The sequence below is a fragment of the Dermacentor albipictus genome, chromosome 3 (assembly GCF_038994185.2).
Source record: "Dermacentor albipictus isolate Rhodes 1998 colony chromosome 3, USDA_Dalb.pri_finalv2, whole genome shotgun sequence".
In the NCBI taxonomy this organism is placed as follows: domain Eukaryota; kingdom Metazoa; phylum Arthropoda; class Arachnida; order Ixodida; family Ixodidae; genus Dermacentor; species Dermacentor albipictus.
In genome coordinates this window covers 101,316,855-101,333,041 of record NC_091823.1, presented here as the reverse complement: position 1 = coordinate 101,333,041, position 16,187 = coordinate 101,316,855, and the positions used below count along the sequence as shown (strand labels likewise).

General features: G+C 44.1%; 1 protein-coding gene across 4 annotated transcripts in view; it reads left to right on the top strand.

The window, feature by feature from the left end:
• The window catches only part of LOC135914005 (nascent polypeptide-associated complex subunit alpha, muscle-specific form-like), a 59,548-nt gene that overhangs the window by 7,335 nt on the left and 36,026 nt on the right, over positions 1–16,187 (top strand). For 2 of the 4 annotated variants that reach the window (XM_065446722.2, XM_065446709.2), the window contains 9 exons: positions 690–865; positions 1,806–1,932; positions 3,790–3,924; positions 8,136–8,239; positions 9,218–9,342; positions 9,977–10,089; positions 11,369–11,497; positions 14,479–14,575; positions 15,439–15,539. In XM_065446722.2, the coding sequence (XP_065302794.1) occupies positions 690–865; positions 1,806–1,932; positions 3,790–3,924; positions 8,136–8,239; positions 9,218–9,342; positions 9,977–10,089; positions 11,369–11,497; positions 14,479–14,575; positions 15,439–15,539 (1,107 nt within the window). Of the gene's footprint in view, positions 1–689; positions 866–1,805; positions 1,933–3,789; positions 3,925–8,135; positions 8,240–9,217; positions 9,343–9,976; positions 10,090–11,368; positions 11,498–14,478; positions 14,576–15,438; positions 15,540–16,187 lie in introns of those variants that run through there. The other 2 variants (XM_065446716.1, XM_065446727.1) reach the window with 2 other exon arrangements.

The window sequence follows — 16,187 nt, the reverse complement described above, 5'->3', positions numbered from 1 at the left end:
GTAAACGCGCGAGCAATCCAGGCACCACTGCACGTCGGATGTTGTTGTTTTAGGGCTGAACCCTCCCCGGTTCACCGTGTCTCATATTTCGTCATTTACGGTACGTGCTATAGTCCGCATTGGTTAGCCCATCTCCATATCGACACGCGCTTGCGCTCACCTTCACTCACACTCACAACCACTTGCGTTGCATTTGTATTTCGGCTCATTTGAAATCTGCAGAAAGTTCAATCGTAGGTAGCCCGACTTATGGCAAGTAATTTGTACCTCTAAGTCAGTGTTAGTACACATTTGCGTAGATTCGAATTCGGGCTTACCTGCATACACACTCGCTGGCGCTTACAGTACGGTTCAATAACATCCAACGGAATTCACTCACACCAAGTGCTCTAGAACAGTTGAGAGTGTACGAGCTAAAAAGCGCGATGACCTATGATAAACATAGAGCTTATTATGATATTATGTTACGCGCGTTCATTGGTGTTTACATGTTACTCTAGCGGCTACTCACACCCGCTTTCCTTCACATTCATGTTGACTGGCGATCAATCGTGCTCAAACGTATGACTTTTGAGTGGGTGTGACTGTAAGTGAACGCTTTTGCAGGAGAGCTTGCCGGCGTGTGAAGGACACGATTCCCGTATTTCTATAGCAGTGACGTTTAATCTTACCGTTCAAATCACGTACAGATGCCCTGCAAGCTGGCGAGGGATGAGCTAACTGACACCTTCCGCCACGACATGTCGACTGAGGGCCTTCCAGTAGCCAGCGGGAACCAAGTGCTTCTTGTGCATTCCAAACACTACAAGGATGAGGCGGAGGGCTGTATTCCTGACTTGCCTGACACCGGAGCGCCATATCACCTGTGAGTGGTCGAGCGCAAGCGTTTCATCTCACCACAAAAGGCGGTAGTGCCAGCGGACTGTCATTTGGGAATTCGCCAGTTATGGTGGCCTCCTTCGCAAGAAAGTTGTGCAAAACAGTTTGACGAGGCCAAGGAGCCACTGGCAGGCGACAGAACACATTGAATAACAAAATGTAGTTGTGATGTTAGCTGCATGTTATAAAAGATTATTGAGCTATCACTGCAAAGTTCGTCCAAATAGGAGCGTTCCTGAACAACATAGTTACGATCAAGTTAAATAATTTTATATACTGAGTGGGCTGAATATGGAAACAATTGATGACTTCAACACCTTGTATGTTAGACACATGTTTGTACCAAGTTAGAGAAAGAAAGGATAGTGAATATAAAGAACATTTTAGATAAAGATTAGATAAAAATAAAGCAAACACTTATGAATGGATAATCACCAACGAGAACATGGTAATTAGCAAGCTTAAAATATGTTCTCACGAAGTGTTCTCAAGAACGTTAGAAGGTAATAGTGTGACACATGTAGTGAGGTGTCTATTTAGTCTATTCATTAAATGGAGTACTTGAAAAGCTAATTCGAGGCACTAAACACAACGAAAAGCTTCTGCTTACTTCCACGCATTTAGCACTAAGCGTCCTCTCAATATTAGGGTCTGTATCTTACACCGTCCTTTATATGAGATCAAGTAAAGGCCAAACGAATCTCAATGCAGAATTACAAGTATAGCTGCGAAAAGTAGCGCGACACGTGGCTAATGGGTTATTTATTAAATTTATCCTGCAACCTTTACTACCATTGTTGGTACCTTTAGATTATGGCCGAAGTATAACACCACAGTCTTAAGACTGTTTTGTCGATCTAAAGGTAACAAACAGGCTGAGTTCTTAATAGACCGCAAGGGATTTCACTCATGAACCCTGCATGCAGCCGTCGACAGGCGGTCTGGGAGCCGGGGGCGTTAGACCTTCTGCGGGCAGAGCCGCTCTTCACCATCGCGGTTATCTGGCTGCTGGTGTTCGCGATTGCTCACAGAGGATTCCTCAAGCTCAAGACGGTGGGTGTTCGTGCCACTTACCTGACCCCCTTTAATATCTCTGCACCCCCCCCCCTGGTCCGTAAATGGAAGAAAAAGAACATGATGAGAAAAGTGGCCGTATTCTGAAACGCTCGGCTTCGGCGATGGTATCGCCGAAATGGATCGTTTCAAAATCTGGCCGCAGGGCGCGAAATTTCGCGTGGTACACGAAGGTTGCATTACGAGCGCTAAAAAGTAAATTGATGTCCAAAGAGAAATAAAAAAGGTGTCCAAGCGCTCTGCTCTGTTTGTCTAACTTATATGTTTCTGACAATCTCAATGAACTTACTGTTCTTAGTAAGCATTTGGGCACATATTCACAGACACTGGTTACGCTATATTTGTTCGTAAGAACAAATGCTATCCAAATCTAATGCTGGCCATAATATTAGCAAAGGCCACCGGCCAATGGGAAAGACGTTTACATAAAAAAAAGCTGTGTGAATTCGGTGCCTATTCTGCGTCCTTTTCTTCTTGTGTGTGTCTCATGCAATATTTTGTGCATTCGTTAAGAGCGTTTGTTGCGAAACAAGTTAGCAATCGCTCAATGAGACGAAACGCGATACAGGGAATGCCAAGTACTGTCATTTCGTTCACCACGTGTCATCCGCAGCGTTGTGTACATGTACCACAACGCCCAAGTGAGCGAGCTTATAGCATTATTAGGAGTGCGTTCACTCAGAGCAGATACGAGCAGATACAGTGTTTGCCATCCTGGCAGCACGATATTTATGCAAAGGTTAAGCCGCTTTGGTTCGAATTTTGTATTGAAAATAACGAATTTATATTCTGCACAACTGAACAAAAGAAGAAAAGTAAACAGATAACAACATTTCCAAAGTAGTCTTTTTTACCGTGTGCGATAAGGGGAGGGGGGGCTTTTGTCACAAATTTAGTATAATACGGGAACCATCTATAGCTTCAAACTTGTAAATTAGTCACAATTGTGTGAGGAATGGATGTGAATTGTTTGAAGCTTGCTTTCATGCCTGGCCTTAGACAACTTACAGGCCTATAAGGTGGCAGTGCTACAAGTAAGCAGTTGGGAAGTTTAATCTCAGAATGCTGCCGTGTGTGGATTTTCCCCAAATTTTAGAGAGAATCGTTGATGTATAGCGTTGCGTCTTATGTAATTAAGATTGCAGACACTGAATTTTTTAGAGCGGTTTTGACCTTTGTTCTGCTCCATGTCGGATATCCTATGTAAAATATTGATTTTCACAGAAATTCCTGGGACAAAAAAGGTTAAGTCTGGATTAGGCAGTTACTCTCACAAAAGTAGTCGAAAGCAGCGGATTTGTTCTGAACATGTACGCAACGCAGCGCTCGAGCTCATGTTGGAGCACGTCCTGGGATGTCTAGTGCGTAGAATCGAGGAAAACGTTCCAGACGAGGCACACTTTGCGAGCACAGGCTTGGCAGGTATGCGTGCGATAAAGTTCACCGTGTGTCGTAATTCAGTCCTTGTCTCTTGAGTACGTCTAACCCAGCTTGGGTGAGTGAGGGAAAAAGAAGTAATACGCGAAAGACAGGGAAGTCAATCGGAATAAGTCTGGTTGGCTAACCTGCACTGGGAAAGGGGGAATGGGGGCTAAAACATACAGGGGGTGGAATTTCATGCAATGCACGGACACACTCGCAATGAAGCGTTCATCGTTGTGTTCGTCACAAGTGGGCAGAAAGACTGCTTCATTGAAAGAACGATGCTGCTATTTGCTTGGCAGTAGTGAATTGCATATTTCTTCAGAGGGTGCTTGTAAGATTACTTGTTTTAGACAGGGTCGCGCACTAAGCAGTAAGCGGATACCTAACGTCAAAGTATTCACCCTTCCGCAGTTCTTCTACGCCATCATTCTCCTGCACGTTCTGACCACGCTGATGCTCCTGCTAAGGGCCTCCACATTGACTGGGGCCACTCGCGGACTTCGACTGTTTCTGCAAGCCAACTGGGCATCCGTTACCAATCAGGAGGTACACTACAAGCATTGGGCAGACTCTCAGTCCCTAGGGAAGACTCGGCTCTTTCTGTGCATATGCGCCGATACGGGGCAATTTTCAGCCCGGAAAGCACCGTAATGTGGCGTTTAAAAATACCTATACGGCAACACCAATACGGCAACACATTTGACGCTGTGGAAGGAGTTGTATGCGGAATTAGTTTATGACATGGGGAATGTAACATGTGAGCCCCCAAAATGAGATATGAATCATTCCTCTGTTAAAACTCAGCAGGGAAAGGATACGGAGTCGTTGAAGCACGAAGGCCTTTTGCTTTTGGATATATTAAATACATTTTGAATTCAGCCAAATTGATGGGATTGTACGCCAGCCTGACATGACATTTTAATAAGGTATATTAGCGCTGTTTCGGTTGAAACGTGATGTATATCCCTATGGACGTCATTTAGCAGCATTTGGTTTGCCCAGTAAAACTGCATCCGCTCCTATGTACATAAAGGATTACTACAAGTGTGGTTCAACACTATAGACACAACATGTTATAATCCGTAGCTCAGGCATGATTTCGAAAAAAACCATAATTCATAAAATCTTTACCAACTGCATCGCTTCTAAAGCAATGGAGGCAATTTGGTTGTTCGTTATGTTTTCCGTAGATACCAGGGAGAGATGTGCAAAGCACTAGAGATTTTCGGCACCTTCAACTGCACTGGCCATAAATGGGGTTGGTTTGCTCTTTGGAAGAAATTGTGCAAATGTTCCCCGTTGCTTTCATTTATATCGTAGGGATCTGAATGCAGCCATTTCGAGCTTCTGCCTTTCAAGGTCGAAGGAGCAAATGACGATTTTTTATGTGACGATGCTTACAAGTAGCATTCGTAAAAGAGGCTTCGTAGGGTATGATTGGAAAATAACTGATCATGTCCGGAGTTTCTCATACAGACTTTGTGATTTAGCCAGCAGGTTGACTCCGAGAAACAGCTACAGAGCAGATGATACACCGCCTCGCTCTGTGGTTTCCCTCAGCCCCATGTATTTCGTGTGTTGCTTGAGTCAAAGAATAATCATTGCGAAGGAATGCCAATAGATATCCAATTGAGTATTTTTGTACTTGTACTATTTTGAAACGCAGAGTGAATTGGTGTAAATTTAAAACGTAACAAACTAGTAAAAGTGTGCAAATATTTCCAATTTCAAATCTAAATTGAATACTCCTTGCTATTCCATTCGTATTCGATTGGTGAATTGTCTATTAGAAGTCGTTGAAATCTCGTTTCATTCGAAACCATAAGTGATGAAACATTTATTCTCGAGGGATACAGAACAATGGGTTTGAGTAGTGTTCGGAATGATTCTGATGAATGAGAGCTGCGGTTGTCACGCCAAGGCACAAGCAAATTTGCGACAATTCTGCTGAATAATTTCCGGTCATTGAAATAAGGCAGCTTGCTTTCGGCCAGCTTGTATACAAATTCTTTGCAATTTATTATTTGGCCAGCCTTCTTATGTTTGCATTCCTGTAAAGCGTGTCTGGTGTTGTAGTATCAGACTCTTTAACTGTCATCGACCATAACGTATACAAGCACCCAGGTAATATGCAGTTTTCATGTTTCATTACTGTCATTGTAAGATACGTCGGATATTTGAAGGTCAATGGTTACAAACCTTAGGCTCCCTAGCTGCACGAATGTGTAATTGTGAAAGGTATTGCATCCATGTACCATAATATACAGGATGATCATTTTTAAGTATTACAAGAATTCTTAAACATAATTTTATTCCTTGAATTGTATTCCTTGAACTGAATTAGTCAGACAGGCGCACATTACTTTCTCGTGAAATCAAAACACATAACGCACTAATTGATATAAATTCACTAATTATATTCTTAATCAAAAACTTTACGACACGTACATACTACAATTAACGAATTCTAGCCGGTTGGTTAGAATTCGTTGGAACGAATTTTGAGGATCGCAGTGGTTCTGAGATATGCGCCATAAAACTCGTGGTAAAAATGCACTACTGTTGCACTTACTTTTTTAACAATACACGCTTTCACGCATGGAAACACACAAATAACTCGAACGACGGCTACATATTTCGTCGTGCAACTCGGCAATGAATATCTCAAACCAGCTGTCATCTCAAAATTTGTTATATGTAGAGGCACGTTGCAAACTCACAGGCTACAGTTTGTGAATTGCAGTGTGTATATAAATTACTTCATTAGGAAGGTAATTGGTGAATTTTCGTTAATTAGTTGAATATGTGCTATGATATTTCGCTCAAGTAATTTCCACTTCTGTAAATATTCGAGCTCAAGAAAGGGAATTACGCTATATGTCACAGGTGAAACTTAAAAATTATATATAACCTGAGAATGCTCAGCGGGTATAGGCTCAATTTCTCTTTATAGCGAAACTTTGTCTGACTCTTCCCCCCCCCCCCATACACACACTTTTTGGATGCGGCCATTGGTTGCTGGCTGTGCTGCCCAATTGGCCGGTCCCTGATAATATGCAAACCGGTACTGGACATATTGCGAGCGAAGAGGCCCGGGGTGGCCGGCGATGTACGCAAGCGCGGACATAAGCTCCAACTCAAACAAGCCACCGTCTTCATGACGCCGTCATTATTTCAACGCTTTCATCGCACGTTGTGACCGTTATTTCGTTCTCATTTCATTGTCATCATTCCGCCGCTTTAGATGTCTGGTGGCAGTGTTGTCGTTGCATCGTTATGAAGCCGTCGTCATCATACCATTGCAGCCTTGTCATTGTGGTCATTTCGTAGCCATTGCGCCAGCGTAATTATGCAGTCGTCATTGTACTGTCATCATGCTCTGTCTGACTTGCATTCATTTTATCGTCGTCATATCGTCGTCGTCACACAGTTGTTATCATACATTTGTTATCACACTGTCTTTATCACCGGCGTTATCCCGTTATCGTTATGCCATATCCGTCACGCCATCATCATAATTCAAGCATCTTCATCCCGTTGTAGCCAGATGGTCGTCATCACGCCATCATTATTCCAACATTGTCATGGCATTGTCACCATGTCGTCTTTCTCATCCGAGCGTCATTCCTTGTTCGACATTCCCTTGTCATCACTGCGCAATCGTGATACAATTGTGCTCACGCCGTGGTGGTCGTTCCATGGTCGCCATTTTGCCGTAGTCATTCAGTGTCATCCTTTCTCCGTTATCATGCCATCATCGTCATACAGCCGTAATTATTTCTTTGTCGTCACACGATCATCGTAATGCATTTGGGGCCATATTGTCTTCGTGATGTCGTCCTTGTCACTCCATCGACGTCATTTCTCCTTCGACATTTCATCGTTGTCATACCATCGTTGTCATTGCGTCGTCGTCGTACGTCCATCATGTCATCGTGGTTGTTTCATTATTGTCATTCTGTTGTAGTCATTCCATTATCGTCTTCCAATAGCCGCCATGCCTTTGCCATCATTTCATCGCGGTCATGCCATCATCGCCATACAGTTTTCATTATTCGTCGGGGGTCGTTACATTGAAGTTTTTTTCATTGTCATCCTACCATAGCCCTCATTCTATCATCGTCATGGACAGTATGCGCGTGCTTCAGCGTGACACGTCTACGTTGAGCTAAACACTTCCAGGTAAAAATGTGTCTAGTTGTAGTCGGCGGATGATCTATACTTGCAAATGGTCGCTAGAGAATAATAGCTTTCTTAGAAAACACCAGTGAAAGCATCGCGGAAACTGACTTCAACATATGGTGGGATCCACACACGTTTTTTTTTTTTTTACTTGACCCACATACTCTTTATTCTTTTTCTTTCTATAGAAATGAAAAAAAAGTGATATTTTATTCGGTATTCGTGAGTCATTATGTCGAATACTCCTATGAGACTAGAAACAAAGATATCCCAGTTCGAAAGCCCGTGAGATAAGTAATTTAGAAATAGTCAGGTGTTTAGAATGCGTGCCACCATGTTGTGCCAACGCAGCCGCTTAATTCAAGTGCGAGAGAAGGTGGACCGTCAAACTACGTTCACTCCCTTATTTATACTTGATAAAGCTACTACACCGTGAGTATCCGTATGCGATGTCCCAAGTTGCGGGCTCGTTAACATGCGATGATCAGATGACGCTAAAATCAACGGAAAATGAGTTGTTTGAACCAATAAGCACACAAATAAATATTTGCATAAATGCTTGAATTTTATTGCAGATGTGGTCAAACGCCTTGTACGTGTCACTGGAGAGCGTCGGGGTCACTGGGACCATCTACCTAAGCATCGAGCGACTCAACTGCTTCAAGAACAGATTCCAAGAGTGAGCGTCCTTAACACTAGTTTTGGAATGTTATTCAATGTGCGCGCACTCATTTACTGCTTAATTGTTGAGATGATGGTCATGTCTACATACCCCGATTTGAATTCTAAGTACGAGCAATCTTCATCCCCTGTTTGACAGTGCCAGCTAAAAAACCTGGCTTGAGCTAAGTGTGTTAGCTTAAGGATGCTAACTCATTATTTTTGGACGTTGGCGCAGCCCATATAAGCGCCGCTCAGTCATAATAATTCGGTTATGCATAGGTTTGCTTGAAGGACAACGAAGTCGCAGTGTCGCCCGAAAGGCGAAACATCGATTGCGATAACAAGTTAGTAGACAGCTTTACGAAGTAAGGATATTTCTTCAATTAGCCGTATAAACTTCCGAAAATTCGCTTACTAACGAAATTAACAACCACGCTGTCACGCGCGCACTGGTAAACATGAGCACATCTCGCTCGATGTCCGCGGAGACTCGCTGTCAAAGCTCTGGAGTGAAGGAGTGCGGCAGCAGCAGAAGCGAGCGAATTGATCTACATGGCTGTCTGTCGCTGCAACGCGAACTAAACGTCGAAAGCACAACGCATACGAAGCTACCGGCACTCCACGTGCTTTGTCCACGTCGCAGATCGCTTCCAAGATACCGCACCCGCGTGGCCGCGCCGTAAGCAACAACCGATTGAGTAGAGCGGCCCCACCCTCCCTTCCTCGCGTCTCCCGTGCCCCTCGCGCACGAAAGAAATGCTCATAAAGGGCATTTATTGAAGCCTGTATTATTTTTAACCACGCTGGAAAATCACCCTGAATCTTCGTTATTGCGTTAATTCTGCTCTTACTGGTAGATGCCCTAGTTCCACTTTTCTAACTCGCTTGTTTAAATGTTTTACCTGCTACTGACAGTGCTTAAACAGAGTTGCGCATTAGCGTTTGTGTGGCGAGAAGTATGCTTACTGAAACAAAGCGCCTGAAATTGAAACAGGGACGTGATGTTCGTGCTTGTTGCGGACACGGCGAGCAAGGGCATCGGCACTATCGTCTCCTTCCTCTTCCTGGGACACCTGTCGTACGCCACGGGCATCAACGTCCACATGCTGGTAGACACAGGTGCGCTCACAGTAAGCTTCACGCGTAGTAACGTCTCTCTCATTTCACTTCGTAGCTTGTCGGGTGTGTATAATCGCAAGGAACTAAAGTAAACGTCAAAGGCGTGTCGGTATACCTGTTTACGAGAACCTATAATACTATTGAGGGGAAAATTTTCACTCTTGACACATTCGCTTCATATTGTTAGCTTGGAAACTACAGCAGTGCTCTCCGTGCAGTCCATAGTTATTGTCAATTATGTATAGTTGACAAACTCCTTAAATGCTTCTTTGGAGGTTACAGCTGACGCGAGCAAAAATATGAAACCCCCTATTCTGACCTAACTGAAGAATGTTGCGCGTCCAAAGATCATATGACTTCCTTGACAAAACATTGCCCCATTTCATGAGACCTGGGTCTGGCTTTTCGGGCCGTCTTCGCTATAAGGAGCGCCATTTCAGACCGATGAAATGTGACGCTTCCCTGCTCCCATTTAATACCGCCTAAGTAGCATTGGGATTCTTGCAATTACATCAGCAAACCAGGTTTGTGTTTTACCGCTAGTAATAAAGGGAAGGAACAATCATTACATGGGCGACAAAATTCGATTCCAAGCGGGCTCATCGCACTCATGTGATATGCATAACCTTGGCAGATTTCAACTTCATCGTGAGCATCCTGCCTCAAGCTGTGAGTATGGTGCCATTCCCGGAGTTATGGAGCCGCATCCACTCCCTCTGGGTGGTTTCCATGATGCTGCCTAAGTTCGTGAGTATTAGTGCTCTATGTGGTTGTCCTAACCTTGAAAACTTGACCAGCATATATAACCTTTCACATGGTATCGGACTGCCAGTATTGGCGCCTGATAATTGCCCTCTACTCGGCAAATTGCGCTGTACAGAATTGCCGGTGTAAAGCGCAAAAAATTAAACTTCGCAGAAACCAACTTGGCATTCAGTTGGAGTTTCACTTGCTATAACAATGCATGGGAACGGAGAACTCACTTTCTGGGCATTTAATACGCTCACTTAAAGAATACCGGCTTTTGGGATCAAGTTTCTGATCCAGGGTATGACATCTTTGCCAACTGAAGCATTAAATTTACAGTTCCGTCACTGATCAATAAAGCGCTATATCTCAATTCTAATAACGGCGGCTATTTATACATCTAAGACGAACAAAATGTATGTATTGTACGCTGCTTGGAAACACATGACCAATCTGCTGGTAGCACTTTTACGAATACACCTTAAAGCATTTGAGTAGTTTCACGTAGCCTATTACATCACATATTATATTCCTCCGTTTAGGATATCTCAACATATGCAGTTGAAAGAACTGCGACACCTATTTGGATGGAATTTTGAAACATTGTATTCCAATGTTTTCTTTAAATACGCCATTTTTGGAATATATCCGTAGAAATGCTTTTGAAAGGCGGCCTAGCTCAGCTTTCTCTGCCCAAATAAAACAATTTTCATTCGTCAGCTGTATCAGATGAGAGACTATTAGCATTTCAGATTTACTTCAAGGAATAAATCATAGTTGGCTTTGAGGTAAAGGGTCCCTCGTAATAAGCCATCACAACAGCGGCGAGCATGGTGTCAATAATAAACACATGTGGCAAGTTTTTGCCGATGTGTTTATTCATTGATAGTCATTGTTCATTAATTGTTTATTCATTGATAGTCGGCAAGAAAACATGATCTACCATGTTTTCTTGCCGACTTTTGTATCGCCAAGCGTAGCTTTATTTGTCAAGCTAAACTTAGCGACAAAACACACGTGTCTATGAATATTCTTGTGCCTCAACTTCTAGGAAAACAGGTGCGGTATTGATCATTTTTCAGGGAAATTTTTCTTGCCAAAAATCTCTATTATGATTCGACTTTGGTGAAGAGGTGCTATGTGCGAAGAACGCTGCAGGCGCCAGACCTCGGTGGGGAAAGCAGAACTCGATGGCTAGCGAAAGCAGGAAGCCAATGGAAATATATTTCTGAGAAGGCGTCTCAATATTACCGCGTCTCATGGTAAAGTGCTCTTGCAGCTCATCGTGCCCGACATCATCATCGAAGTGCTGTCCGTGACCCATCCGCCTATGCTCGTGAACAGGAAGTCAACGCACTTGTCCGTATGCTTCTTCCTGTTCTGCCTGAGCGTCCCTGTTGTCTTCTCCGTACGTGACCTGCGTTCACATTTTTCATCGCTGTTGAAACGGACGAGACATTAAAATGTCCTATAGAAATGAAAATATTTCGTTTAAATGAACAAAATACACCGAGAATATGCCTAATCAACGAAATAACATATTTTGCGCTAACTTTGCCGATTGTTACTTCTATTTTTTTTTTGGGGGGGGGGGAGGGGTAGGGGGTAGGAGGCAGGAGAACACCAGGTACAACACTAGAAGAGAGCTTCGCACCGAGCCACCTGTGGCTTCATTTGACACTCGTACAAAGAGATATCATTGGATGTGACACATGAGCGTGCATTTATCAAGAACACTTGACGGAGCTAGAGACGGGGACGAAACACGTACAAGATGCACGCCCGTGTTCTTGCACGTGCCACGGTGCCTCTTAAAGTAATATAACATATACAAATCTCTATAAGTACTATTTTTTTCTTTACTGCTGCCATACTTGGTGTTAGGCATAAAGTACTGCTTACCCTTATGATCTTGGTGTTTCTGTAGGGTCGTTGGTACTTAAAAGTGTTCATGAATAAAATGAGTGGCCTTGTGTGCTATTTCTTTTCTGCAAATAACCTTTTGTGGTGAATCATATTATAATGTAATCTATTGACATTTACGCGTCCGCAAAACTGCTTCTCTAGCACTTGTGTCAGTAAATATCTGTTGTAAAAACTTCCAGCTACGCTTTTGATGCCGCACTTAGCATTGCCGTAAAAGTGTGTCTATCGTAATCATGAACATGTCACCAAGCAAACCATAATTTAACTATTGGCAATATTTACGCGCTTAGTCACACTCAAAACCACGTCCTTTTAATATGAGAACTAAGCGATTGTTCAGCCATGACACAAGAAACCAGGAGACGCGCCACTTGACAACCTATTTCAGATACTTAATACAGTTGCTTGCATTTGGCAACAGTCTTCGCCACAGAATATTGACACTGTACGTGTTCGAATGTCACAGACAAATTTTCGCTGCTGTCGTTTCTCTAACAGCACCAAACACAATTGGCATGTGATTTATGCGGTTGTGTAAACGTTAAAATCAAATGCTCTACGGTTTTTTTAGGTAGTTGATGGAATGCAAACTTATTTGCCCCAAAAGTTCATATAAAGGTTGCTATGATAAAAAAAAAGTTACAGTGACGTTTCACTTCGGGAACGTCTGTCGTTAGTTATACCGCACACGAAGCTATCGGCCCTCGGTGAGCCTAGACGCCTCGATTGTCCGCATCGCAGATCGCTTTCAAGATATGGCTCGCGCAGCCACGCCATAAGGCTGTTCCACATGGCGCGATTTCCACTCAGTGACACAGCGAATTCCGTTGCTCAGCTACCGGCGCGACGTCGAAGGCTCTCCGCGACTGTATTCCAACAAGTCGGTCGCGCCATTGCCGAGTCGCAGCGATCGGCGTGATGAAGGCGGAGCAACGTGTGACGTAACAGCGGGCATCGTCGAAACAGTCGCTTTCCTGTTTTAGCTCGTGCTGGAAGCTCAGCGGAGCAATGGCCAGCACCAGTTTTAATGTTTGATTAGGGCGTCGCAACCTGCGCCAGCGGCTTAATAGCTTCATGAACAATTCTTTTCTCCAACTCATACCATTCGTTTAAAGGGAGAAAGCTGCACGCTCTCCAGGTCGAGTGCAGTCGCCGCCTTTGACATGCGCCATGTACCGACTTGATCGTCAGCGTCATCAACCACTTCATCGCTACAAATTGTGCAAGCTGCTAGCACACTCTATTGTAGCTCCTTCTTGTGCTGAAACAAATTCTTCTCCAGAACAGTTGTGGCTTCCATAGTACTGCGACAACGAAACTAGTGTGTACTAAACGAAACCCTCCCAGTGAAACAGCACTAGCCGCACGCTCATACTTGCGCTGTTGTGCAGCGTTTCACTCGCCGCAGCTGCAGACTAAGGGCCGATTTACGCTCGAGCCGCCCATCGCCGCAAGCCGCACCGCACGCTCGCGGTCGCGGAAAAATTGCACGCATCCAGCACTTGTACACAAATTATAATTTACACTGTGTGCACAGTGTATACCTTGCACATTGTAAACCGAAATTTGTGCACAAGTGTTTGATACGTGCAATCTTTCGCGCGACCGCACGCGTGCGGTGCGGCTTGCGGCGATGGGCGGCTCGACCGTAATTCGGCACTAAGCGATCGTAAAGTCTCAGCGCTTTCAAACGTTGAAGAAATGGCGTACTTATTCTATTTTTCAAGTAATAATAAGAAAATTCTAATATTTCACAAGTTTTCATGTTGTACTTATCTAAGTATGCAGGCACGAATACTTCGTGAGCACGCAGCAACCTTGGGCGTCACTGCTACGGAAATTGTGCTGTCGCAGACGCATGTGAAAGCCGGCAGCGAAAATCGCCCTGCGACTTGCCTCGCAGAACGATTCTTTTCGCCCCAATCGCGCCATGTGAAGCAGCCTATAGGAAGCAGCCGCCGAAGCAGAACGAATGCCGAAGCATAACAACAAACAATGTTTACAATAGGGGTTCAGAAAGTTTGGTTATGGGAATTTATCATTTTTTCTCTCCCTTTTTTTTCTTTTTTAATACAGCTAGGACATTAGGCAATGTAATACCAACAGCTTGGTGGCGCAACCCACCACCCCATTCCAAAGGGGACGCTCATAGCATCCATTCATCCATTTATCGGTCCATCTCAGCTGACTTCTTCGTACTTTCCCCCGCGCGCGATTCTCTTTTCCACCTCCAAGCGCCTTCCTCCTCCGATGCTCGCTTCCTTCGCGGCTTCAACTAAATGTCGCCGATTTCACTGCCAGGTCACTTAGGCTTGCTCCTATATTAGGGCAAGCAAACTTCCCTCAAATCTGTTTAACGATTAAGAGTACTAACGCTTTTTATCTGAGGGCAATTCAATAGCAAGTGCCTAACCGAGCTGACACTATGAGCTCAAGGTTTCATTAACGTTATCCTCTCTGCAGGGTGGGGCCAAAGGACTGGCTGTTCTGTCGAACAGCCAAAACAGCCTCCGTTTCTTCCTGCTGGCACTCGAGTTCATCGTGATACTTCAGCTATACGGTAGACCCTATGAATAGAAGTCACTAATACAGTGATAAAATCACTCCAACCGCATAACTTTGCATGACGTGGCAGGACATGGAAGTAGAGTTGTGGTAGCCATCTAAGTAGCGAGTCTCGTTTACTCTATTATTGCTGTTTCCAATAGGGAACCTAACGTCTAATTAATTTCTGGGCATTCCGCCAACGTGCAGATCAATCCCATATTCGTGCATGTCTTCAAGGGCAAGGTTCCCAAAGCTTGTTTTCCCTACTTTAAGTGTACTTCGCGTGCCTGCAGATTTTCTTAAGAAGTTGCGCCAAAGTAATCGTGTTGGCCAGAATGACAAACGAATTACATGAGTAGCATTTGCTCGTACACTTTTTCGTGTGCCCACTGCAGCGGAAAGGATGCTATGGTAATTTGCTGCAGACCCAAATATCATGGGTGCCACTCGCTGCGCGGTAGCCGTACCCGCATTTCGACAATACAATAAAGTCAACGGGCGCGTGTATTTAGATTTTTCGCACAAGGTAATGAACGTCAGGTGGTCATAGTTATGCCAGAGCCCCAACTACGGCGTCTCAAGTCCCCGGCCGTGTTGCACTAATACGATAGCCGCCATATTTGAATGAAAGCAAGCGCCGCAAAAACAGCATGTAATCTGACAGCTTGTCCAGATGTTTACTCTTCCGCATCATATTGATTGACAATTGTGCTACAATAAAACAAAATGCGTTAGGTAAGGTTGTTGTGGTTGTTCGCAATTAGAACTTCAAAAAAAAAACGAGAGCGCGCCACTTTTTTCTAACGCTTGTGAACCGTTCGTTCAAAAATGTGTGCAACCTGAAGCGAAAATATTACTATTCACGTAATTTTGCAGGCGCCAAGAGGCTAGAGGTTGACTCTCGTTTGATGACAGGTCAAGTTCCCGCACCCTTCGTGAAGTTCTGCTGGACGTCGGTCATTCCACTGACGCTAACAGTGAGTGTCAGCGGAAGATTAAATATCGCCTTTCATTTTGCAAGATTTATCGTGCAGTTGCGCAGCACGTTCACTAAATGAAATTGCTTGTTTTTATTATATATTTACTATACATAGATAATTTGCTCTGTACATTACGCCATGGACACTAAGAATAACTTGTCGTGGATGCAATATAAATTTACCATTTGGCAGTTGAGAAAAGACATCACATCGTCTTTCGATGGTTACCAAGTCATTGTGGTGCACTTGGAAACGAGCAAGCAAGCAATCTTCACGTGACCATAGCGATTGCGTTGCTATCCCGATGTCAATTACAGAGGCAGCGGGAAGGCTCCGTTTGCTCGCGAACTTACGCTGGCCCAATGGAATTTGGAAAACATTACAAACCAGCGCCTTTGTACCCTGGATTCTCATCTGAAGCTCCGCCTTCGGAATAACCTACCATGACGGGAGATAACTCTCATTTGCCGTTTGTGTCTTGGAGTAGCTTTTACTAATGCTTACTACTACCTCATAGGAATGGTCACAAGTCCAGAATGTGAAGTTTGTGTGTGCAAAAAAAACTACAGTGCACCTTCCGTACTATTGCCGTCATTTAAATGCACGATGATAGTACTCAGCACCAGGTTCGATAGCCATCCCCTT